Source organism: Anguilla anguilla, chromosome 3, assembly GCF_013347855.1.
Source record: "Anguilla anguilla isolate fAngAng1 chromosome 3, fAngAng1.pri, whole genome shotgun sequence".
Taxonomy (NCBI): Eukaryota; Metazoa; Chordata; class Actinopteri; order Anguilliformes; family Anguillidae; genus Anguilla; species Anguilla anguilla.
Window position 1 is genome coordinate 39,565,713 of NC_049203.1, and position 27,433 is coordinate 39,593,145.

At 44.5% G+C, this 27,433-nt stretch overlaps 1 protein-coding gene across 3 annotated transcripts in view; it reads right to left on the reverse strand.

Moving 5' to 3' along the window:
- The window catches only part of vps8 (VPS8 subunit of CORVET complex), a 96,985-nt gene that overhangs the window by 14,656 nt on the left and 54,896 nt on the right, over nucleotides 1-27,433 (reverse strand). For all 3 annotated transcript variants that reach the window (XM_035410246.1, XM_035410245.1, XM_035410247.1), the window contains 6 exons: nucleotides 26,539-26,620; nucleotides 26,128-26,210; nucleotides 14,995-15,075; nucleotides 6,913-7,082; nucleotides 5,770-5,938; nucleotides 2,275-2,328 (listed from right to left, as the gene is read on the reverse strand). In XM_035410246.1, the coding sequence (XP_035266137.1) occupies nucleotides 2,275-2,328; nucleotides 5,770-5,938; nucleotides 6,913-7,082; nucleotides 14,995-15,075; nucleotides 26,128-26,210; nucleotides 26,539-26,620 (639 nt within the window). The remainder of the gene's footprint in view (nucleotides 1-2,274; nucleotides 2,329-5,769; nucleotides 5,939-6,912; nucleotides 7,083-14,994; nucleotides 15,076-26,127; nucleotides 26,211-26,538; nucleotides 26,621-27,433) is intronic.

Consider the following 27,433-nt stretch of genomic DNA (forward strand, 5'->3'; position numbering starts at 1 on the left):
AACCTGAGACCCAACATGTCAAAAATATGGGCATTAATATGGAGTTGGTCTGCCCTTTGCTGCTATAACAACCCCCACTCTTCTGGGAAGGCTTTATGTAGCATTGCTGTAGGGATTTTCTTCCAATCAGCCAGAAGAGCATTAGTGAGGTTAGGCACTGATTGGGCTATTAGGCCTGGCTCGCTGTTGGCTTTTCCAATTGATCCCAAAGGTGTCGGAAGGGGTTGAGGCCAGGGCTCTGCGCAGGCCAGTCAAGTTCTTCCACACCGTTCTCGACAAAAACATTTCTATATGGACCTTGCTGTGTGCCCGGGGGCACTGTCATGCTGAAACAGGAAAGGGCCTTCCAAAACTGGGGAAGCACAGAATCATCTAGAATGTCACTGCATGTCGTAGCATTAGGATTTGTCTTCACTGGAACTACGGGGTAGAGCCCAAACCATGAAAAACAGCCCCAGACCAAGGGGTGTCCAGATACATTTGGTCATATAGTGTATAAGTGCTACATACAGTATTTACACCATGGAGAATAACAGACATATTCCCTTGTGATGCTGCACATGGTCACACAGACCTTACTAAAACCTCTCTCGGGCAAAATTAGTCGAACAGAACAGTTAATCCAGAGAACCACCTGACTGCATGTATTTCAATAAAAATAGTGAACAAGGAAGTCCACCAAAATAGTAAGTAATAAGCCTTTAGAATATAAGCAAAGAAGCCCTTAAAGTGAGATTACTGGTACTGAAGCTTCAAAATGTTGAAAACGCTTCATATAAAATGTTGGAACTGCTTCATATAAAATGTTGGAACTGCTTCATATAAAATGTTGAAACTGCTTCATATAAAATGTTGGAACCAATGCTTTTAAAACTGTGGGATGCCGAGGCCTCTCACAGAGGGGCTCTGCTCTAATGAGAAAATGACGAAGAGCAGCAGGAAGCCTCCTCATCACATCTTCATCCTCCTCAGCACAACGCCCTGTCTGCACCAGTGATTGGAGAGGGACAGATATTAATTAAAAGGAGAAAAGCCCTGCTTGCTAGCTTTATGAGATGTGTAAATTCTCTCATGTCTGATGTTGCTGAATTACATTCCGCAGGCTCTACAGAGTTCAACGGCAGAAGCTCACAGCCAATGGGAACAAAGCTCGGAGCTCCATTTGGTGACAGCGCCAGCTTCCACTTGCCCCGCCCCTTTGAAAACTCTCTTCACTCTGTACTTCATCACTCTCTCTAACCGCACCAACAAGGCGATTTAAACAGTAAGGAACATTCAGAGGGGAACAATTTTGAAAACCCAAAAATCTGCCAAGTCAGACAGATTTAAAAAAATGAAGGAGACGTTTTCCCATTTATCAGTGTTTGCATATCAGTGGTCAGAATTCAGTGGTGATGTCATTCACGGTCATGAACAACCTTGAACGAGTCTCACCCAAGGAATAAGGATAGAATGTTCTGGTTATAAAAGAGTTTATAAGCCCCACTGGAGCAGGTAGCCATTTCCCACTCTGCAGCAATGGCAGAACCCAGAAAACAACGGGTTCTAAATGAGTGTGTCAGTCATTGGGAGTTGGACTGCAACTGTGACCAATGCCATCCCAGCCCCGCCCCCGCTCCCATGACGATCCTTAATGTATGCTGTATAAAAGCTAACGTTAGCGCAGCAGCAATTTGCAGAACCGTAACTGTGATTGGCCTCTCTATAATTGTTCTGCAGCTAATTCCTAGCAATGTTAATGAGTACACCATGTTAATTATCCCTTTTCCATGCATCAGGAGGACCGGCAGTACCCAGAGACTGCTACATTAAAACAGCTTAGTAGCTTCTTGTTGTGACTCTTCGTGCTCTGTCGGCTCGGATAAAAAGCTCAGCAGATCAAAGCGCACACTTGCTTCGCAGTCTCAGGTACAAAATTATTCATCACGTCCTCAGAGCCAGCTCCTCGGTCTAAATGAGCGAGCAAGCGCAGAACCACAGTCATTTACCCCGGGCCATGCACTTCTCACAATTTAAACAGGACTCAGGGCCAGAACTATATTAATCAACTCTGAGACCTTTTTTTCCATTCCCCCCGATTTGACATGCATAATTATATTCATAGACCCGTCTCATCGATTTGATTCAAAGGCTGTTTGTCTACATTTATATATCAGCAAAAACATATTCAATAAACCTAAGCCTCTTCTCTGTCCATTGGAGATTCCGATAAGCAAAATAACCCTGGATGTACTGCCAGACAGCAGGCCAATAGTTCTGAGTTCACGTCCTTACCTTTCTCCCAGTAGCGTCACCCCAGGAACCTCGATGAGCAGAAGTGACTTTGGTCTAGAACAAAGATGAAAGAAGTCACTCTCTTCATCCAGACAGAAAATGAGGGAGGGGATGGGGGGGGGGGGGGACACAGCAGAAACAGGAAGAGGTCAGATGTATTTAATTAGAGGGGTTACCTCCAGCAGAGAACGGGAGACAAGCTCAGCCATGGAAATGGAAAAAAAAAGGGACGTAATTTGCAAGCAGATACCTCACTCTGATTATTTAAAGAGATTGTACGGCAAGACGGGGCCTGCATGCTGGGCATTTTATCAGTGCTATACAAAGAGCTAATTAACTAGGCCAGCGGAGTCCTGCCCAACTCTGGGGGAATGACGGGAATGTGCCGTGCTTAATGCAAGACTGATTAAACTCCCAGCTGTCCCCCGTGCGTCTGCAGCGCTCCGCCGACTCAGTCACTCAAACATTTCCTGTATAGCCATGGTCACGTATCACGTGACCCGTGTCATGCCAGCTTGGGTCAAAGTTAAGATGGTGGCTTGTGTGCCAAGATAAAGAAGCGTAGCTGGATGAAAACTAACACAGCAGGAAATAATATCCGTGGCCATTACCAGCAGCCTCATACCTTCTGTCTCCAAAACGTATTACTCTATAATAAAGTTTTAGGAAAAGGCTCCCCGACTGCTTGATGGATTAAACGGACAGCTAACATAATCACCATCTCCGCAATTATAAAGAAGATGAATGTGCTGATGGCACAACTCATTGCATGCTGTCACTTTCCAGTAAACCTTTAAAAATAAGTACACTTGTAAGTAGCAGATAAGCAGTGTGGGTAAAGGGCTCTGTGATAGAGGTGCTGGATATTTACTGAGAGGCTGGGCTGAGCCATTGGCAGTTATTAGAAGTGTTCTCAGTTTCTCTGGGGGTGAGGTTCTTGGAACTCATTGCAGTCGTCCCTGATTTTAAAAAGACTTCCAAATTACATGGTGCTAATTGTTGCTCTAAGGAGTCGGGAAAGGTGTCAGCTGTCTTCGATGCCGAGTATACACAATCAGGACTTTCCCCGGGGGAAGATGCGTTTCTGCGATATTGCAGTGCAAACGTTTCCTCTGTAGTGATGACCGCGGCTTCTGCATTCGATGATTGCTGTGATTAGCAAAGGCAGCTGCAAGCTGGATCAGCTGTGCTATATGCACAGAAAAAAAATGTTCAAGAATTAATGTTCAATCTTTTTCTTTGTTCTCTCTTTTCAACTTTAGTCCATTATAAAAGCAGAAGACCGAAGTGGACAGGCGGTAGTGAAGAACGGTGAATTCAGTGAGTTCCTTCACTTGACAGCACAGTGTGTAGCACGAGTCAGTCTCAAGGTCAGGCTACCCTTCCTGCTAAGGTGGGGTCTGGTTTGAGCAGGCTGTTTTTTAATAACTGGTGATCATCACCAATTGTACCTCCCAGGCTACTGCATTACCAGTTCCACCCAGGACTCCAAGGGTTACCAGCAGTCAGTGAGACATATGCCTCTTCTCCAATCAGCGCTAGCTCTCTCCTGTAGTTCTGAACGAAGCAGTAACTTGGGAGCCTCAACTGCTGATAAACACCAATCGTTACTGGGGATTTTCAGCAAAACAGACAGTTCATCAAGTGATTCCAACTCGGAATTAGTTCACCTTGCCCCCCCGAATGTAATTTTAGAATGTAATACTTCAGGGTTACAATATCTCTATACATCTGTCGAAATTACCCAGTGGTGGTTTTTTTATTAAACACTGCAGGAAATGGCTGCACACGAACAGTGAGTTTTTATTCATTAGATTTGGCGAAAGCTTGAGTTTCTAACCCATTACTTTCTTTGTAATCTTCTAAACTGAGATAGAACATTTTCTCCCAGCCAGGTATATACATCACATTGAACTGCATCAAAACTAACACACCATGAGCCAAGATTCCGTATTTTTATCCCAGTTATTACTTATTATCCAGCATTTTCAGCAGTTGCTTGTATCAACCCATATAGACTTGAAACGGTGCCATGCTACCCAGCTTAATTTGTCCTCAATAAAGTGTACCGACCTCATGACCTCATTGCTGGGTCAGCACAGGCCTTCCTGCAAGTAATGTCCTGAACAGGCGAACTGGAGTGGATTAGTGTACGTTGAGATGTAACCATGACAATAGACTATAGTGCTACACAATGGAGGCTCGTGGATTGAACAAATGAGCAAACGATTATGCTGGTGCATCGCACATTGTGGTAGAATGAGACTCAAAAGCCTGCGGACTGTAGCAGCTGCCATGTGCAAAAAATGAACGGCAGCACCGACGAACTTGACACAAAGCCAATTACTTCTGATGTCAGAATGGGAATTACTTGGTTTGAATATGCAAAAAATGAGAGTTTTATCTTTAGGAAAGGAGGGGAAATATTATTTCGTTTAGAATGTGTGTTAAGTGTATGCTGCCTATCTAATTAAGATGAATATTTGTTTTTTTAATTTAATCTGAGCTTGTATAGACATGTAGAGCTGGACTGATGTGACTGCTCTGAGTATCTTCAGATCTTCAGTCATTACACGTTGGGGATGTGTATCGCAGCTTGTCTGGTTAGATTAATGCTCTTGTTTGCTTTGATAAACAAACACACCCATAGCCATTAACCATGGAGTCCCTCAAGCCTTCACAGGTTCACTGCATTACCAGAAAGCCTTTCCCTTGACATCCCTAAACCTCTGTGCTCACAGGAACATGAAAAAGAGTCTTTCTCATAATCCACTCTGACCTCTGTCTTGTTTATTAATACATATGTACACTCATGCAGCTACATGTACTAGGGTTGGGGGCAACTATAAAATTCAGAATTGCTGATAAGCTGGTGGCCAAGTACTTCTGGTCATATGTTGTACATATGTTTCTCAAGTACAGCAGCATAGTGCAAATATATATGTCCACCAAAGCTTATCAGATGATAGACAGGTCTCAGAGCCTAAGAAGTCAAAGAGGACCATGCAATGACGCTCCAACACAGTGAAATGCGACCAAAGCCCACGGTCGTGTTGCGTTCACAGCCGTAAGACCAGCGCTGTTCTGCTAAGGACCGAAGCCCACGGTCGTGTTGCGTTCACAGCTGTAAGACCAGCGCTGCTCTGCTAAGGACGGAAGCCCACGGTCGTGTTGCGTTCACAGCTGTAAGACCAGCGCTGTTCTGCTAAGGACTGAAGCCCACGGTGGTGTTGCGTTCACAGCCGTAAGACCAGCGCTGTTCTGCTAAGGACGGAAGCCCACAGTCGTGTTGCGTTCACAGCTGTAAGACCAGCGCTGTTCTGCTAAGGACCGAAGCCCACAGTCGTGTTGCGTTCAGAGCCGTAAGACCAGCGCTGTTCTGCTAAGGACCGAAGCCCACGGTCGTGTTGCGTTCACAGCCGTAAGACCAGCGCTGTTCTGCTAAGGACCGAAGCCCACGGTCGTGTTGCGTTCGCAGCCGTAAGGACCACTGACCTGTGCGAGGGACGTGCTGCGGCTCCGCCCGCCGCTCGCGGCGTTCCTCTCTCCGCCACGGCCGCCCTGGCCGGACATGCACTTGTAGCAGCTCCAGCCGTGCAGCCTCTCCCCCGCTACCCCGCACTCCTTACTCTGCAGGCACTGGCAGTGGTAGAGGTGCCCGCAGCTGCAACACAAAGGGGGAGGGGTCGCTGGCACACACAGCTCTACATATCTGCATTTTATACAGCAGCACCAGTGGGCAGATCAGGCAAATAACATCATTATGTCCGTTTACAAGGTCTTTGTTTAACCCTTGTGTCCGGTTTGGGTCAAATTTACCCGTATTAACATTTTAGTAAGAGAGAAATAACACTTTTAATCACTGAACCAGTGTAAACTTGGGTCTTGTTTTGTATTCATCTGTATTTGCTATATATCTTTTCGCCTATATAGTTTCTGCAAATAAGATGAAGACGAAAAATAATTTGGAATGTTAGTTCAAAACAATAAATATCAGTAATATTTAATTCACAGATAAACATTTAATTGATAAATATAATTTATACCCCCTATGTCTTCATCATACTGGATTTTTAAAATATAAATCACATCTTTATCATAACTGAATGACACATTCATTGTTAAATGTGATCTAGCAGCAGAGTGTAGCACAGAATTCAGGGCCCCGTGCAAATGCAGTCTCTGTGGGCCCCCTTCCCAAAGCAAACTTTTTAGTTCAGCCCTTTTGAGCCACTTACATTGTCTGCAATTGAGATAAAGATAATACATATTGAGTATTATTGGGGAAAAAATTTGTTTCTGTATTGCTTAAAACCCCCAATAATGTCCTGGGTATATTTGACCCAGGCTAACAGTTTCACAGGAGCTAATAAACAAACAGCACACAAGGGATAAATCAGAAGTTTGACTTTGAAGGACAATACAAAGACAAACAGGGGACCACGCCACCAGTTTGTGGTTTGTAATCAGGATTTAACACTCGTGCCAATGAGGACTCACAGAAGCACAGAAGCAATCCAATTACACAGCGTGAGGCGAGCGTCTCAGAGCAGTGCGGCTTCTCTGGGAATTTTCACACGGACTCTTGTTTGCAGACGGAGGTGTTTTGGAGGGGGGCTGCTGTGCGTCTCGGCTCACCTGAAGATAATGATCTCGTCCTGGGCCTCCTGCCGACGCTTGTACTGCTGCAGACAGATGCTGCAGTGGTCCTGCCGGGGGTGCAGACCGCGACTCACCACCGCCCGCAGGTGCGACAGGGACCAGTGCAGGTCGTGGTTCAGCAGGTTGGTGGTGGTCTCCAGCAGCGTCTGAGGGTTCGGACGGGCGGAGCGAGGGTGGAGGGGGCGGAGTGACGGTGGAGAGAGTGGAGCAAGGGTAGAGAAAGTAGAGAAAGGGTGTAGGGGGCGAAGCAAAGATGGAGATGGTAGAGAGAGGGTAGAATGGGAGGAGTGAAGATAGAGGGGGCAGAGCAAGGGTGGAGAGGGCACAGAGAGAGTGGACGTGGTGGAAAGAAAGTGAAGTAGATGAAGAGATTGAGAAAATAGAGAAGATGAAGAGAGGGGAGGGGTGGGGAGAAGGGTTTAGAAAGTATCCTGTATTACAGTCCAAGAAGGCATAATGTATAGAGCAGGAGTGACCTTCAGACCTTACATGGACTTTCAGTAAAATCCAGATGTATGAATGGACTGTTTAACCAGGTGTGTAATGGGTGTGTAACTGGAGTATATAACCACACCATACAAAAGACTGTACTGTCTGACTGTAACCAGTGTGGAGACTGGGGAGTGGCATTCTGACTGGACTCATAACTGAGAGGGGATGGGGCTTTGGTTGTACTTAGGAATTGAGTGTGGTCGGTACATGGGTATATGCTAAAAGTAGAAATGGACAGGCTAAGCGATAACTTCCCTATAAATAATGTTAATCTACTTAAGGCACAGATTATATTGTTTCCTTTGCTGCTCGAGAGGAGCTACCTTCGGGCACTGATTGTGACAGATACGGTTCTGCTTTTAGGGAAAGGGAGGTCTATAGGATGCCACCTCAGAGGATGAAACGTTTCACATCTACTTCCCTCCATACTTCCTGCTCTCAGTAATGACCTGTGGTTTAATACATATTGCACCATGCCTGGGATATGCTGTGCTGTTAGACTTGCAGTTAGAGCTTAATTTAACACTGTGCTCATAGCCTTTTTCTTACATGAATTAATACTGTACCACAAACAGTACTTCCTGTGACTAAAGGAATACAGTGTGTTACGGAATACAGACCATCTGAGAAGCTGTACAGATTGTACCAATTATGCGTGTGTGTGTGTGTGCGTGTGTGTGTGCCCATTTCCATTTGGGAAGGAAGAGAGTTCATTCTCTCCCTCTAGGGAAATCATCCCGGTGAGTTTTTACGGTTTAATTTCCCCAGAATTCCACAAATAAACTGAGTCACCAGAGTGGCATCTACACATACAGTATGTCTCATTAAGGCATGAGGCTGCATCCCTCGTCCGTGTGCAGACATCACATGCACACATACCCTCCGCAAAACACAAGTGAATGCAGACACATTCATTCACACACATACACAGACAGAAACAAAACAAACGGCCATAGGTATGTGTGTCTGAGTGAATGGTGTGTGTGCCCTGTGATAGATTGACGGCCTGTCCAGTGTGTATTCCTGCCTCTTGCCCAATGCACGCTGGGATAGGTTCCAATGCCCCCCTCGCGACCCTGCCCAGGATAAGTGGGTATACATAATGGATGGATGGAATGCCTATAATTATAGGCCGATCTCATCATTGCAATGCCTTCCATAAATTCTGAAGGGTGCACACTGACATATACGCCCTATGGAAGGAGAATAATTTGGACACTGTGAAGTCCAACTTTGAAGCACCCCCCTTAAATATCATGATTAATCCTAATGCCACTTGAGTTTGTGGAACAACTAGCAGACCACATTCTTTACATAGACCAAAGGGGTTTATGTTCAATTTCCAGGGATGATTCAGCACACAACTGGCACATACAGATGAGTCTTGTACCCAAGTGGCAGTTAATACAGCTGCCATTGCTAGTGCAGTACAGGTGACATAACCTACTCAAGAGCACAGCACAGGTAAAGAAACTGACTCAAGGGCACACCACAGGCAAAGTGCCTTGCACAAGGGCCCATCCCCATAGCCTGAACAGTTTCCCAGTTTCCTTGGCCACGCCCACAGTGCTCTAACAAACCCCTCCCTCCACCCCACACACACACACACACACACACACACACACACACACACACACACAATGGTGGCATTGTGCCTTTATTGTGTGGCAGAACCATGACAGATATACTCTACTTGTGGTTTCAATGCAGTGAGTTTCAAAACTCACACGCACAGCACACTCACACACCCACGCAGCACAGTTCCACAGGACCTCCTCCAGGGAGCGTGATGCAGTGTTCGCAGCTAAAAGACTGAGACAGGAATGATTCGGAAAAGCCCCGATGTCAGCCCCTTCAGCTGGCTCATTATGAAACGTCTTCATTCCTCACAGTTTTCTTTTTTTTTTTGAAGGGCTGGACTTTGCAATTACGGGAAGACACAGCCAAGATAGAAGCTAAATCGAGTGGCACTGACAGCATGATGAATCATCATCACACTTTCACTCAGGCAGTAATGTGCCCAAAAATGGCATCTCGCTGTCCATTTAAAGATCTCTCGAGCTGTAAAATAGGAGCGCCTGATGGATTTATGGAGCTGTCACATGGCCACCCTAACTCTGTTTCCACACCTAAAAAGATCAGGGAATCTATAATCACTCTTTAGTGGAGGTGCTACTGGAAAGGAAGAAAAAAAGAAGGAAAACAGGGCAAAACTCATTTTGAAGATTTTTTCCAATACATGCCATGTCCTTTTTACACTAAATTAGTTAACTTTTAGTTTAATATTTGTAATTATACAAAACAAATATGGTCCCTGACAAATGGCTGCAGAAATTTGCATCTTATAAGCATAAACTCTCATCAATCATTTTAATGGTTAGGAGGTTACTTTGGGTAACTTTTTATATTCATATTTTTAATTTATTATTTCACAAAATATAATGGATAGTTTGTTTGTTAATAAGTTCACACTTATTACCGGTATTCACAATATTCTGGAATTCAATTATTTTTTCATTCTGCTTCATTGACATTTGTTTTATATGACCGAATCAATGTTACAGTAATTTGACTTTAATGCAGGGTCATCTCAAAACACACACTTTTCAGATAATAATGAGGTAAAATCATTTGTGTAGCTTTTAAAGTTCTTCTTTATGATATTTGCAAATTAGATTCCCCTCATCTTTAACAACCAAAATCAGACATATATTAACCTGCAACCAGGCAGAGGATAGGAATCTGCCCAACCTTTGACTTTGCATTGCGAGAGAGGTGCCATGCTGTTAACACAGTGAACCCAGCTAGCATCCTAGGTTCCAGCACAGGGAATATGCCCCATTGTTTTCCCATGTCTGGAATCACCAGCTGTTCCGTGCTCTGGAGTCACTGCACTGCACTGAGAGCACTAACTGCCCCCAATGCATTTGCCCAAAAGCCACTAACTATCTTCTACACTACAAGCCACACCTTCTTGCAGGTAAGCAAGCAAATGCATTTCAAATTAATATGCAAAATATGCAGGTTCATAAAAACTGGTGAGCTTTCATTACTAAATAAAACCGGAGGCATCTTGTCTTTACGAGTCAACTGTAAAAGAAGTGACTTGGATGATAAATCTTTCCCCTCATTCAAACACACTTAGCCAGCTGAAGGTCATCTGTAACTCATTTAAACCAGACTTAAATTCTTTTGTATTCAATCAATCAAACTCTTAAAGCTCTTTAAGGCCGAAAAAATCCAAACACAGGAAGACGTGTGGCCTGAACACCGAGGTGCCCGGGGACAGGAGCTTTAATTAAAGACCAAGCAGCCCTTTGCAATGAATCTGGCCGTGTGCCTTCGACATCACCATCTCCGCAGTTTTATACAAAAATAATATATAAAATATAATCAAAATGTTTTTAAAAAACAATTCAATTATCATAACACTTAACACACAATTATCACAACGTTTTAGGAACAAAGCTATAAAAAAGCAGCAATTTCCCAGGGCTGCCTTTAATATTTTTTGGCACGTGGTTTGGATAAAATGCTACTATGTGATAATGCAGATGACAGACACAAACATTAGTAAGTCATATTAGCTGTTCAGAGTAAAAGCTATGTCAGCTGCTAACAGTGGAATTAACCCTTAAAATGCAATTGGGTTACAGTGGTCCATACGATAAATGAATAACTCTGCAGATGGTATTCCGCCTTGTTGAATGATGATTAAGGAGTTCACCTTTTTAGCAGATGTCATACAAACACTACACAAGTCTTCTTGAAGAAGCTAGACTTTCTTGAAGTATATTTTCTCACAGTTCTGTATCTTCTTGAGTTAGGGAGAACATGAAACTGAATTTAGCATGCTTGAAAAGGTGCGAGCCAAATGGAGCTTTTAGTTTTTTTTTTTTATTTAAAAGGTGGGCATTTTAAAAGTGTTCTGACCTATGAATCATAACCGGGAGCGTTAATCATTTGATGAAAACACATTTTCCGTTGGCAGGAATCTTTTCTGTTTTCCGTATCTCTCAAAGGCAAGAATAGTGCGTTTGAATGAATCCAGACTATTATTTTCATTTCATTTCCATTCAAAAGTCAAATAAATTCAAATAAACACGTACATATTTGTGCCTACATGATAACTATTAATTAAGAAATCGCAAGTTTTCTACAATGCAGTGCTCGCAAACTTTTTACTTCCAGAGAAATTGAACTATTGAGGTGTTTATTCTTGTTTTACAATAGTAATCAATATTAAATAAAACCCCATGGGTAAAAAAAATGTAAGCATGTTCTGGTGACATCATTATGAATAACCCTCAATGGTAGTAAGGCTCTCAGTTTTCTTGAATCAGATCTATGAGCCCAAATCTTTGTTTGATTTAATTCTTTTTACAGTAAAGGCAAATGAGAAACTTTAAACAAATAAGAAATCATAGGCACAGTGGCTCTCTGATTGGCTCAGTGCTTCCCAATGAATCTAGAGCTTCTACACGGAGGGCCTTTGCTGTCTGGGCCTATAATCTCCCATACTGGCTCAACTTCGTGCGCACACCTCCTCTATCAGGTACACAGCCCAACTATGACCGAAAAGAGCAGCTGACAAGCAAGGATAGTACGGGCGTGAACGTCATAAAAAGCCTTTCAGACTTTCAAGTAAAATGCTGAATCTGGCCCGATATATTGCTTCATGCCAAGCGATGCCTTTCGTATCCTTCTTATATGTATGCTACTACTCCCACACACTATGGAGGGCATTTGTATGCTGGGATTTGAACGGCTTGTTGAATCGCTACTTCGATCAGACAAATTATTCAGTGACAGACACAGCTGCCACAGAGAGAGAGAGAGAGAGAGAGAGAGAGAGAGGGGAGATATTTTTATCTGTTTATGCTTCAACACACCAACAAATCCGTTCCTAAATAATGCCGAAGCAATAAGGAGTCGCTGTGTGTTCCGGCCAGCGGACAGCTCGCTAAGACACGATAAGACACTCATATCCTCTGTCACTGAGGAGGGGATCTCACTAAAGGATCGATGCGCCCAGCCCTCTTGGGCTCTCTCACCGCGTCACTGAGAGACGCGACACCGTCGTCGGACTCCGCGGTCGGCGCATAGCCTGACGCGCCGCGCTGAAGACGCGCTTTGCATCCTCAATCAGCCGAGAGGCCAGTTAATCTCGTCCTTTCTGGCGGGCCGGCGGAGCGGCGTGATAAAGCGCCACTTTCGTGTAACACTGCGTTTAATCCCTTTTAATTACACCGAGGTCAGATTAATTCCTTTCAGAGCGGGGAGATGGGAGATAGCGCGGTTCTATTTTAATCAATGCCCTATCCGATCAGTTGCTCCGCTTGCTTTTTCTTCCCTCAAAAGCAATTACGCACTGTATCGTCAGGGAAGGACCGAAGCATTAACGCCCATTCTCCAGTTTATTCGTCAACATTCTGAAAAAAAGGGGGAGAGTAACAGCACTAAAGAGCTGAATAATGCATGCGGGGGGGTCAAGACGGTGAACACAAAACATCTCGAAATGACTCAGAAAGGGTTTTAAGAAATAAAATGGCCAAGGGGTTGCGAAAGAGTGGCGCACAGGGCGGCTGAGTTACACAGGAAGCTGACGCACGCCGCACAGCAGGCATGGGGGGGGGGGGGTTACAGGCCTTGTGAACACAGCCCCTGTCAGAGCACCAGGTGGCCAACGTTAGGCCTGTATTAACTCCCATGGGAGGGGGAAAAGGCTGCCAGTCTTTTCCCTGGGTACACGCTTCACTAGTGCCAACTTATCCCCAGCAATCCCTGCCTTTCTGAACATCACACTTCAACAGGTAATCTACTTCCATAGGATAGGGAAACATTCAGGAGTCAAGGAGCTACAAAATGTTCTGCGCAAGGGCTGATGGGATAGGAAATCCAGGACTCCAGGGCCTGAGAGTGAAAAGTGAGGCGTTTTCGGTCGGTTGACTTGATTGCGCAGCCCAACACGAAGCCACTTCTCAATTTTACCCCCTTCGACAGTAACTGAACATAATGATGTAATTACATCTTGCATACAGCAGACTGTGCTCCAAACAGAGAAGTGTGGGATTCTATTCAATTATTTCATTTAATTACATGAGCTGCTAAATTCATGAGAACAACTTAAATTGTTTTCACAGTTCAAACCTGTTATTTGTTGCTTGCACCAGGTATAAAATAATAGTCTTTGATTTGCCAAAAATGGGTTATTGCTCTTTATTTGCTAAGTTAGCTGGAGTGAAGGACAGTGTATAGTTATCCTGATTTTCTCTTATTATGATTTACCAGGCTAGTCCGTACCTCATGACTGTGTGCCTCCTCCAACTTCAGAGTAGGCCTACAAACACATCTGTAGACATCTTAGATTTCAATGCTAATGGATATATCTAAGCCAGTAGCTACATACCAACAGGGAATACAGGAATACATTAAATTAAAAATGTAACAGATGACCCATAAACCATACGCGGCAGTATTATGAGCTAGCAAGATTAAGTGGGATTACTATTTAACACATAAGCTAAATTAATAACATTTTTTCCTCTATCGCATTGCAAATTCTGAGCTCCATTTTCTTTAATGTGAAAGCCTGTTCTGTCACTGTCACATGCAGAACTCTGCCACTGTGAGAACACAAGGCAGGTAGGTACACATCCTATGAAGCGTGTCAAGCTAGCCATACATCTGGATGACTCAGCTGGGGGCAGCCCATCAAACACAGCTTCTGCAGGCTGACCGCAAGTGCCTGACTGACCAGCAGAGTTGTTCTTGTGCGACAAGGCAGGGAAGGCCTGCATACTGAAACTCACCCTCCATTGAAGCTTAAACCAACATCACCACAACATGTCCATTGATTGGCTAGCAGTCTAAACAATTATTTTGACAACTTTTGTAAGAAGCATAGATTTACCATAGCTGCATATTCTACAGTTGATGCGACTGATTACTCTAACTGCAGCCTACTGAAGGCAGCTGGTTTGTGATAAATCTTCAGAGCTATAGCTGTATAAAGAAGTATGTGGACCAATCAAAGAGTAGATAGGTGAAGCGATTTTGAGCTATTAACCCCTTCGCGCTGATGCCAAATCTGGCCAATCGTTGCTCATTTATGTAGTGTTCTATTTAAATCCTTTGTGCAAGCCCCCTAGTGGTCAGGATGCCAGCATCCTGAGATTGCCCAACTCAGACATTCATTGCTCCTGCAACCAAACTATGAGTAGAAACAACAAACTCATTCTAGCTTTATTAGTGGACAATTCATGATAACCATGCCAAATACAGAGTTTCTCAGTATCACTATTGTCGCATAGTTCATCCATTTAATGAGCACCCCCCCGCCCAGTCTCATCTGCAACTAGCCTGACACATTGAACAATAGCATCTATCAGGGAGTTCATAAAAATATTCCTCTAAAATGTTCCTTCAGCTTATTTTGCCTTTCAGTAAGCAACATTTTTAACTGCTGTACTGGCATGTCTTCAGGCTATTGTTGATTTTATCTTGTTGTTATGATGAAATACCACACACCGATTAAGCAACCAAGGTCTGATAAAAGGTCATTACCTGTTCATAATTAAAGGTGTCCAGCATGCCCAGAATCAGTCCCTGGATTTCAGCCAGCTTGCCTTTCCCATATACTGGGTCCTGGAACAGAGAGAGAGAACGAAGCACACAATGAGCTTTCTGGAGGAAAGTTGCCAGCATGTTTTCAACCTTAAAATCTACAGAAAAGCAGGGACAAATATCCAAATACCAAATAACACACATACACAGTATCTGCTGACCTGCAGGCTATCAGCTGTTCACTGCATTTGGTATATCCATAGCATCATATTCAAACATCTCCAGTTTACCTTGAAATAATCTCATTTGTTTGCTTGTGTACCAGTTAAAGTAGGTAAGTTTTTTGAAGAGAGATAAATTAAACCATAATATAGCTATTTGTACTGCTTCATCCAGATTTCAGTACAAATGCAACACTATAACGTGATATACAACATTTAAACAAAAGACATTTCTGATAGCAACTTCCTTTTCAGCTTACAGTTCCCCATAAAAGAAATTATTTTTCTTGAGCCCACAACCATGCAAAAGCCATGCAAGGTGATCTGGGAAAATGAGGCAGTGGAGAAAATGACATAATGGCTCATCACTCTACTTCATAACATTCAACTGCACTGTGTGAAGATGTCCATCTTGAAACAGCACTGCGGGAAGAGGTGTATTCTGAAACTGCACCGTGTGAACCATGCTCAAATTGCACCTACCAGACCTAACAGACTGAGGCAGACTTCCAGAGCTAAGAGGAAGCCAGGGAGCAGAAACAGGACTCTCCATATTACAGGAGACAGGCACATATGGAGAGTCCTGAGCTTCCCAGAATGCAGAGCAAAAAAGAAGCAGTCAGGAGGGATCACTAAACAAACACAAGCTGTTTGGGAGGATCTCAGTGTTTCCCCTCACTGATGGGGAACACAGAATCCCCAGCAGGCAGCTAACAGGAAATGTTCTGGTCAATCGCACTTAAAAGGAATTGGCAGAACAGTAGCAACCCCAGCCCAATTCATTACTCTGGGGGAGACAGGGCGTGGGAGCAGCAGGGGGCCATGCAGTGTACCTGTCAATGACCTGCCCTTCTTCCTGCAATCATGCCTAGTTTTCAATAAGAATAACATATATGTACATAAAGCAGCATTAATAAGGGTAAATAGTTCAGATATAGAAAATGCTGATGTGATATTAAATGAGTCAATGAAAACTGTATTGGAGATTTCTCTGTGACTTCTGTTTTTCAAGGAAAAGGTACAAAACCGCCATGACTGACCCCACTGACTTCAATACAAAATGTTCTGAACAAACAGGATCAATAAAGGAGACAGTAAGGCTGGAAAAGAAGATTAGAAATGCTTCTCATCTCATGCTAGGAAACACAGAATGGAAACTCACACAGCTGTGCACTTCACAACCAAAGTGATCTGTTGAACCGCGTGATGATTAACATTTCTCCCCAAAAGGTCTTCATTAGAGCAAGATACTTTCACACAGGCCCATTTAAAGGCAGACTATGCAGGATTTCTTAGTCCGTATTTGCAATCAAATAAGTCTTCTCCGTCTTCAACCCCACCCACTCAAGAAGAGTAAGTTACTCCACCTTACTCTGCATCATAGATATTCCTTAGCGTGGTTATTTTATAATATTTTCAAGGTAAAAATCCTCCATAGACTGCATTTAAATACTGCTACCTAAGGAACCCAGAGGATACACACCTCCCATGTACACACATGAAATGGAAGGTGAATGGACACGGCCATTTCAGGACACGGTACAGAAAAAACAGGGTTGCACCTGCGTGAACTGTGTTGACCTTGTTCTGATGAGGACCTAAGGGTCATTAACCCTCACATCCTCCTTAAGACTCTTCAGAAATAAAGTTCAAGTATTTCCATTTTTTTGACATAACACAAGTGTCTTGGATGATAAAAACATGTTGCAGTGAAAATATTGTCCAAAATATAATTTATGTTATTATTACTGAATGCCCCTTTTAGTGTTTCAGCATATGGGAATATGTGGCTCTTGAGACTAAGACCAGAGACTCGTGTCCCCTACAAGGGTCAAGAATAAACTGCGGGTCTTCAGAGGATATGGTTAAATGAATATCCTTTTGAAGCATAAGTATGTTATTTATTTCTGTGTTTATTAATTCATGGGAAGCACTATTCAAGGTGTGTGTGTGTGTCTATTCTCTCACTCTAATCTCATTCGAGCCAGCAGATGGCACCTGGCCTTTGATTTGATAACCTTCCTTTGGGCGGAATGTGAAAAGACAAAGTGGCACCAGGCCTGTAGCACATCTCTCAATATTCAAAAAGGTAGATTTTAGGACAAAGAAACCCTCAAAGTGAACTGTCTAAAGGCCATTGTGATGCTGACTAACTTCACAGTACAGAGGCTCCACACAATGGAGACCGGGGCAGAGACCATGCAATGTGGGATATCCACAGACTCACACCACTTACTGATGACTGCTTTGCAAAATACCCTGTCAAACAAAAATGCCTTTGGGTACAACTGGCAGATAGCTCATTGGAAGAACCGTAGTACACTTCCATATAACCCAACCGAATCACGTTACCAAACCCGATATCATTACTCAACCGTGCCATGATACCCAACTCTATGTCATAACCCAACCCTACCACAGTACAAATATCAGACATCTGCCAGATGTACATCAGCTGGGTCCGCAATATTTTATTAACCGCCATTTTAAAAAAAGCTTTTTATAATTTGTAAATATCAGGTTGGTTAAATTCTCGTGATTATCAACTGAAACATACCAGCATAAGCAAAAACTGTTACAGTTAATTGGAGTAAACATGACTTGCTTTGCATGAATCAGTTTCAAGTCTGGTCTGTAAATCAGGGGTACCACATCAATATTTCTAATTTAAAAGCATTCATTTTTTAAAAACTGGCTGCCACATGCAATGTCTTTAAAAAACAAACAAACAAACAAAAAAAAAACACATTAGCCTTCACCATTATATTGATGTGCATGCATGCACAGGGCATGCATGATCTCTCGGCAGCCAAATTGAAAGGCCATAAATCCTACAAATTTCTTGAGAATAACATGTGGGTCTTCGTAGGTCACACTGTAATTTTTAAAAGAACTTATGCTTGGATTTGCAGTTCTCGTTCACATGGATGCAGTGCATGATGGTGCAAAGCTATAGTCACTACTTCGGACCATAACGTCCCTCGAATCTTCCCATCAGGGAGGCAATTTCCAAGTGTGCATTAATAAATAAATCATAAACGTAAACTACATAACTATAAAACATAATTAATAAAGTATGTCCACAATATTCAAACCGCTGGGATGATCTCACGTGCTCGGCCATGATACTCCCTCGCTTGCAGAGCTTGCAATATAGCGTGCAGCTGTATTTAAAAATGCATGCGGGAGGGCATTTTTAACTCTCACAAAGTGCTGAACAGAGTATGTTTTCATGAAGGACTGAAAAAAGAAGAAAGCCCAGGGCCTCAGATCTCAGACTGACGGGCGCCGGTGACGGCTGTCCGTCCGCGGAGAGGCAGGAGTCATTTCCTCAGCCCCTCCACCGCGGGGCCAGTGCTCCTCTTGAAGGGGAAATAAGACAGCTGACCCAGGAGGCCACTGAATAATTAAGGCCCCCCCCCCAGCCGCTGCGCTCCAGAGCTGCACCGCGCGGCACGCTCTCTCTCCCCGAACCTCGGCGCCGCGTCCCGCGAGCCGTGCCCCGCCCCGCCCCGCCTCACTTCATCACAGTCTCGTTAAGGAGCTCCGCGTAGCGCCTAAACGTCGGAAAAAAGGAGGTGAAAGCGGCGCTCCCTTGGGAGTTTCCGGTTCTTCTGTCAATCTGCACACTTGTCTGAGCGAATCTGGCCGCATTTAATTAAAGGCAGAGTGAAATGCAAACTCAAACACACACACTCCCACGCACACACCGCACACGCAGTCACACTTCCACACACACGTGCACATGCGTGCAGTCCTTCTCCCACGCACGCACACACCGCACACGCAGACACACTTCCACACATGCTTGCACATGCATGCAATCACACTCCCACACACACGTGCACATGCATGCAGTCACACTCCCACACACACGTGCACATGCATGCAGTCACACTCCCACACACACGTGCACATGCATGCAGTCACACTCCCACACACACGTGCACATGCATGCAGTCACACTCCCACACACACGTGCACATGCATGCAGTCACACTCCCACACACACATGCGGCAGTCACACTCCCACACACACACACAGCTCATGTAGTCACACCACACACGCATGCACACGCATGCAGTCACACTCCCACACACACACACACGCAGCTCATGCAGTCACACTCCACACACGCATGCACACGCATGCAGCAGTCACACTCCCACACACGCATGCACACGCACACACGGATGCAGACACACTCCTACACATGCATGCTGCAGTCACACTCCCACACACGTGCACACGCATGTGAAACAGAAAGCTCCTACCGAAGGCATAGTCTCATTTTTCTGAGGCCAGTAGGACTCTGCCACCTGCCAAGAGAACGATTCTCAGAGTGCCAAATCCACACAGATGAACCTACTCATCACACTGCACCCACTCAACACACTGTATCCACTCAACACACTGAACCCACTAAAAACACTGAACCCACTCAACACACAATACACAGTAAAATGTCCAGTGTTAATTCACAGAGTGGTACCAAATGTAATCTGTAAAGTGTTGAATTAACACTGTCTGGGTTGAATTAACACTGGACATTTTCCTGTGTACCCACTCAACACACTGTACCCACCCATCACACTGAAACCACTCAACACACTGTAGCCAACAGCCAACACACACACACACACACTGAACAAAGCACCCAAAATACACAGTTCATTTACAAGCTTTAAAACACATACTGATTGAACCCCATGTAAAAGAGACAATCTCAGCAAGCACAGCAGCTTTAGCAGCTACAGGGTGTCTATCTGGTGCTATAAACGAGTGCATTCCACTGCTCACACCGCACAGCACAGCTCTGCTCTGCTTTGGTGAGCAGCGTGTCCTTCATTATGTGCAGTAGTCATATTCAAACGGTTTACAACTGTTTCAGAGAATACCGAACTAATGGCATAATCAGTAGTTTTCATTTCAGGATGCTCCGATACACAGACACACACACACATATGCAGACACATGCACAGAGAATAGCACTGGATCGCAAGGGTAAAGAAAATGGCAACACTTGAACCATACATAATACAATCGTAAGCATGGCATAACACCTGCCATAAGTGGTCGTGACAGCATATAACAGCATGCAAAAGATGTCATTACACTGACATAATGTATATTGCAGTCACTTTGTAACAGTTATTTTGAAATCTGCTTGGTAATATCATTGGCATACATTATAACAGTGATACAACGCTTGTCATTACCGGTAATATGCAGTCATGGCTCATAATGACAGACCTTATGTCTTGGTTAGGGCAGCGTTATGTAGACTTTATGATATATAGTTCAAGTAAAGCGTTATCAAGAAACTACATTTCTATAACACAACTAGAATGCATAAATGTAATTTACTCACAGGAAAATATGCAGAGGCACAAGCTGGATAAAGTGCAGGCCTTAGAAAAAGCCCAAAAGTGAAAAAATATAAATATCAATTGTGAGGTCTGTCTAAATCCAACCAATACTGGTTGATGCCTAAGTCTACTACATACTTTCTCATTGGGACCGTGAATTGGACCATAATGAGTCAGCCTGATTTATTTTTTCCATTAAGAAAAGCGCTTCAAAACGGAACAGCTTAGCACCGCGGCGCATGATTGCCACGACCGTACCGAACAAGAGCGAACAGCAGGCAGGCTGTACTTTTAAAATGAAGTCATCCTTCTCGCGCCCGGGATTCAGACAGTTTCCAGCGGCACATACGGACTCACGCAGAGCTGAAAAATGACACGTTGTTATAACTTGAGAAGACGCCTAGGACACGGGAGCTGTGAAAACTCCCCCCCCCCCCCCCCCAGGGAGGCAAACACAAGCCAAACGTGCGGCTCCTCCGTCATAACGAGCGTTCGGAGGAACAGGGCTGGAAATCAAGACGCTGACACCCCAGTAATGAGGCGGGGCTGCATTATTAAATTCGGCTCGATTCGGTTGTATTTGTGTCGCACTTGTTTCAGAGACATTGACACAAAGACGCTCCGTTACAGACGCTGTTATCCGTTCGTGCAATTTATTAATTTTTTTTGACGCCCGACGTGGGGCCGAACATGTCCAATTCCCACGTCAACCCGGGGTGTCCAATTAGCCGCGTGCTACTTGCGGCCCCGCTCGCGCGCAATCCCTACTGCCGATTCGGTTCTCCCGCGGTTCTACTCCGGAACACGCGCGGCCACCGGCTGCTTCTTTTCACACCGCGGCCCCACAGTCAGGCTCGCACAGAGTCGATTCGGAGGAAGGAATCTCACGCGCGACTTTGGCACGCAGTCCAGGACCGCCCAATCAACAGGCAGGGGTCACTTGAGAGCGATGGAACGTGGACCGCTAACCCTCCCTTCCCCTGGGTGATGCAATAGCCAATCGGGAGTTGCCCTATGGCCACAGTTGGCTCAGGCACAGTCTGGACACGGCTCATCCATGCATTGCAGCGTGGTTCCTTAACCGAATGAGCCACCCAGCAGTCTCTGTACAATTTTCAAGTGCTGCGTGGAGCTGTCTGAAGGCATTGTATAAAGTACACACAAAGCACGGCATACTAATAAAGATGTTTCATCGATGTCAATTTTAATCTGAGTACAGCTGAAGTTAGCCCTAATGCTGCACAGACTCATTGGAGCCATTTAATTACTCTAAAAACAGGCGATTGAAGAAGCAGTACTCCCCACTGCATACCAATTTTAATTAATGTATCTCACTCAAACATTCACTACAACTTTATTCATTTGGGTAGGATTTAGAGTCAAACAGCCCTCTATAACCAAATTCAGTTTTTAATTTTACACTTAGCTGGCTGAAGCTCTTTTCCACAACTTACACAGCTACTACTACACCATAGTTACTACTATACCTTCCACAGAATCTACATTCATAGACACCTGTGTTCTAACAACAACCTCCACTGTCTACAATCAGTGACCAGTGTTTCCATTACAATGTCCACAGAGTCCACAATCATAGAGACCTTATTACTACAACCTCCACAGACTACACTTAAAAAGACCTGTGTCTCTAACACAAGTTCCACAGAGTCTACAACAAAACTTATTCATCAGATATCTTCGGATGACTGGCATGGTGATTTTAACTGCAGTATGAGATATGCAAAGGGATAAGATGTTCCAAAGAGACCTGTACTATAAATCTGCAGAACAGTGTAATGAACACTACCTGTTCACTTTCAACTGGAGTTTGTATGAGAGTCTCTCTGTTTTGTGCGGGGATGGGGGCCTGAGAATAAAAGAATAAAATGAAAACACTTGAAAAAGAGAAAAAAGACAGGCACGGCAGAGTTCGCCCCACTTACAGAGAGAGAGAGAGAGACAGAGAGGGGGAGGGAGGGACAGAGAGAGGGAAGGAGGGAAGGGGAGTGAGCGAAACAGTGAGAGGGAGGGAGGAAGAGGAAGAGAAACTCAGGGAGGGAGGGAGAGGGAGAGAGACAGATAGAGGGAGTGGAGAGGAAGTGGGAGAGGGAGAGAGAGGGAGTTCTTGTTTTCCCTCGCTCTGGTGAATTAGAATGCAGTTGGTGCTAAAGACCTAGGCCAGGCTGATGATTAAGTGATCTATTTTTACACAGCCTTCAGACACATTAACACACTGCTCACGCATGTGAGACTTCAGCGCTTCACTGGCACTGGCAGCGAAGCAAATGGCTCCAAGAGTCTTGATGAAGAACGCATGAAAAATAAATGAAAAGATCAGGAATGAAATGAATTAAAAATGGAAAAGTTGGGCCTCTCTCGTGCCCTGCCTGCCATGTCTTTTATCTAAGAGAGAGAGCTTAAAAGCTCCCAGCTAACCTTAGCCTGAGATCTGAAAGGATAACATGACACCTGGGAAATAACCTACAGTATTCTCACCCCGGCTCCTGCCCTACACGTCTAATGATCTTCTGAGCACATTTTCATCTCCATCATCTTTGCAAAATGCTGAAAGGACAAATTCGGACAGCCCGTCTCTGTGCTCCGATCCCTCTTTATTCTTTTCTCGTGACAGCGGATGTGACCGTCTTCCTTTACGCGCATCGTAGCTAGCTCTGCACTCATCGTTCCGCCTTGTCTAGAAAGGGTAAGACAGCCAAGTATAAATCAATAAGGCTTGGCTTTTTAGGTTCGCAGCACCTGCCATTAAGGCCTATTAAGAGCGCTTTAGCGGAGACAAGCAAAGCATTGTGGGTGACAGCGAAAGGAAACGGTCCCATTGCCTCAAACAAACAGCTGTCACCGCTCAAACGCAGACGATTCCCTCTGAAGCATTTTCGCATTTTACTATTTCTCCGTAGCGCGTGCAAAGGCCAGCGTGTGTAAGCGATCCTCGAATCTCGAAAGCTATTTCTAGCTCTCCCATTTAGATAAGTGGGATGTAAATACTGTCCTTCCGCCAAAGCGAACGCACTGCGGATCTCGTTTCACTAACATTTAAAGTGCGATTGTGCTCTTCCCGAAACCGCAATTGCACGAGGTTAAACAACCTTGCATACCGCGATTTTACACACAGCAGAAAAACCGAAGCTGTTTTTCACATAAACCGGTGACACTCCTCAGAGATCTCATCATCTCCAAACATCACGGCCGTGGCGCAGAGGTTCAGCATCCTGTCAGAGAAGTGCTAGAATGTCCCGGAACAGCTTAACACAGCAGGATGAGAAATCTGATTCGGGCACTTTTGGGGAAACCGTGTGATAATGAAAGCTATTCTCTTCACGGAGGGTTAAATGAAAACTCTCCTCTTGACTCTCGAGCAGACATGAAAGGCCTGTTAAACCCCAGCCTGGGCGCCAAACATTTCGCCCATTAGTTTAGCCAATGTCCTTATGCAAATGAAGCATCCTATTTTTACTGGAATAAATGAGGTACTTTTCTCAAGAGTCTGACATTCCAACCATTAATCCCAACGCTGGCATTAAAGGGGAATTCCACAGCAAAACAACATTTAGCGCATTTAACAGATCGAGGCGTAACTGATTAATTCCCTCTGTGTGGCTGGCCAAAGCAACTTCTGTACAGAGATATCGGCAGCAAAAGGTGCAAATCATAATGATCTACACCTTCACCTTTCCTCCTTTTTGAAGAACTGCAATGGGAAATTTGAATTTGGAGATACAGGCAAAGGGGGCGCTAACCAAACTTATCTACGAACAAACATCAGAGAGAGATTTGGGGCAGCCACTGTTCCAACTGTAAGCAGTATTAGCTTGTGTGCTAACTAGCGTAGTGGACTTGCTTGCTCTTCTGTGCTCTCTGTGGCCCTGTGGATGAGGATCCACTGTCCCTGGATGAGGTGGGGAATGTGGACGGTATCCATAGTACGGATACAGGGGCACATTAGCAGGGTAGACCAGAGACCGCAGTGAAATCACCGATCACTGAAAAATGTCAGCCAAACCCAACACTAGACACATCGGCAATACTAAAAAAACTAAAATGTGCTACAGTCGACCTATTACTGCCAGTAAATATTTATTACTGGCAGTAATATGTTATATTTAAAGTGCATTTTTGTGTCTTTTTCAATGGGTTAACTGTATAAATAAATCTAGCTGAAGTCATGTACTATTATCAATTATATTTGATAAATACTTAAGAATCTCACCCAGAGACTGTAAGCATACATGCAAGAAACCTTTTGTTCTATAAAGGCCAGCACAGTCCTACAATTTCAGCAAATTAAATTTCCGTTTGTACATAACCACTTGTGCCTACAATGAACATTGGCCTATTAAGCTACAGGCTTTGGTGTGAAAGCATCAGATGCACATATTTTTAAAAAGAACAGACTGTACAAACTGTTTACTGAGAACATTAAGTCCATGCCGGCAGTAAAATCAAATGCAAATTGAAGTAACTGACCCGAACCTTGCAGACAGCTTAACTTCAGGTAAAGTGACTAAACCCCTACGGTACATTGAAAACATTTTTCTTTCAACTGGCAGTAGAACAGGCAAATTGATTTCTCAAGCCCACATAGGCTAACCTTATGCCTTTATTCCACTTAGAAAAGAAACGAAAAACAGCAATGAATGAACAAGAAACAAATGACAGTATCTTTATCAGATAATTTATTGATCATAATTTATTAATTTGCTCCACTGCAGCTGCACTTTCTTTTTATTAAAACTTTAGCAGAAAAATAAACTGAACACAAAACCTTAATTTTTCTTTCTTTAGAGACTAGCTTGCTAGCGAGCAATGTTACCCTCTCTCCAGCCGAACAGTAACACCCAGCCCCTCCGTTTATATTCAGTAGGACTGGCAACCTGTGACTGGCGTTGTCTGACGCCCGTCCATGATCTGTAACTGCCCACCCATTGTAGTCTGTGGTAAAGGAGATACCTTAAGCATGCGCTGTAGTTTGGGGCTATACCTCTGCATGTGCTACAGGTAGAGAGCTGACCGAGAGCTCATTTTAATCAGAAGAACCATGAACAAGAACCATGTGAGAAAACAAAGTGCTCAAAGGCAAACGGGTATGAGAAAAACAGACCGAGTACCCAATGCGGCTGAGGCTCCAAGGCTATGCATAATTGACCGCAGCTCTGCCCACGGAACGGAGGCTTCACTGCGCTCAGTTAGCGCCGCTCCGTCGCGCGCTAGCGTCTCCTCTGGTCGGCGCTTAGCGCCCGCAGTGCGCCTGTGCCAGCTACGCGGGGCCCTGGCGCACTTCCTGCAGCAGCTGGGCCGGCAGACATTGCCCAGTGAGCAAGAGGCAGTCATCTGGCTGCGCATACTCCAGCGCGCACCCCCCCCCCCCCCGAATTAACAGAGCGCGCTGCGCACGGGCTCGGACAGCATGACAATACGGAGCAGCTTTCAGGCTTTTGCTAGCGATTAGCACGGAAGCGAGCCCAGGCCATGCCCAGAGAGGCGAGCGGCGAGCTGCCGCGCGGCGGTGGCCGGCTCCACCCACCTGCAGAATGCGCTGGATGATGGCGGGCAGGGCGATGAAGCTCGTCATGCTGTTGAGGACCTGCATGGTCAGCTCCTTCAGGGCTGGGGGGGAGAAGAGGACACGAGAGAGATGCACGTGGCTACCGTCACCATGGGGAGTCACACAACAGCACATGTAGGCCCTGTGGGAGCGGAGGATGTAGCTTAGAGGAAGCGCAACTGGTTAAAAAAAAACCTGGGGGAATTTCACCTCCGGGTGTTTAATTAACCAGTTCGCTTCAGTAGGGAAACCCCAGCAACGCTCTGCGGACGAAGAGCAAGGTTCCGCCTGCAGGGCTGCGATGGGGTCGGCTACATTCACGCTCTCATGTCACCACCCGCCATGGACCTGAGCCTCTACGCCACAGACGTGAGGGGCTAAGGGACTGACCTTCTGACGTGTGCCGCCAGGTTGGCCCCTTCAGGAGCTTCTGTGGTGACATCATCGCCTCAAGAAGAGGAAACCAGAGGGCCTGTAGGGGATTTCATACAGCTGATCAGTAAAATGAATAAAACTGCTGCACATACAGAAACACACACACAAACATAAACAAAAAGCATGATAAATATTGCCAGGGTGTTGAATCATGAAATATTCATGCCAAATTTTGAATGAATATTGAATAAATGAGATTGCATTTAAATAAATACTTAAACACATCATTGGGATGGCAGGTATGCCTCCAAGTTATGGCTTTGTGGGGCGGCATGCCCCATATATGTACCTATACAGCACCAACAGTTTGGCACTTTTCAGGGTGTCCTACAGAAATAACTACATTGACCACAGACTCCCCAGCCCTTAAGAATATTAACTTCTGTATCTTCTGACCTCTGTATATGCATAAAATTCAGATACAACTTCACATGTCCACAAAATAAAGCCTCAAACTAGGGTCACTTTGCGTCTTTTTCCTGAGTTTCAACGGCCACATTCTCTTCAGATGGTTGAAAAAACACAGGGCCAAGTTACATACAATAATTTAGGACACATTGGGTAGCATTGCTTTATAATAGAGTGGTTTTTGATTTGTGTGAGCAAAGATAGGCAATATTGTTTGTTGTAACTTGGCCTCCTTTTGATATCAGTACTTTTAACGGCAGGCCTAGATTTGTTAAGTTTGAATTAACGGCTTATAGACAGTGCTTTGTATGTATGGGTACAGTAACTTGCCATTTTTGTACGTTTAATACGTTTTTGTTGAGATTCAAACCAGAACTCTGCTCAGTGAAAGCAAAAGCCCTCTCACCCATAAGACATTTACAAAACATTCATTTCAGACACA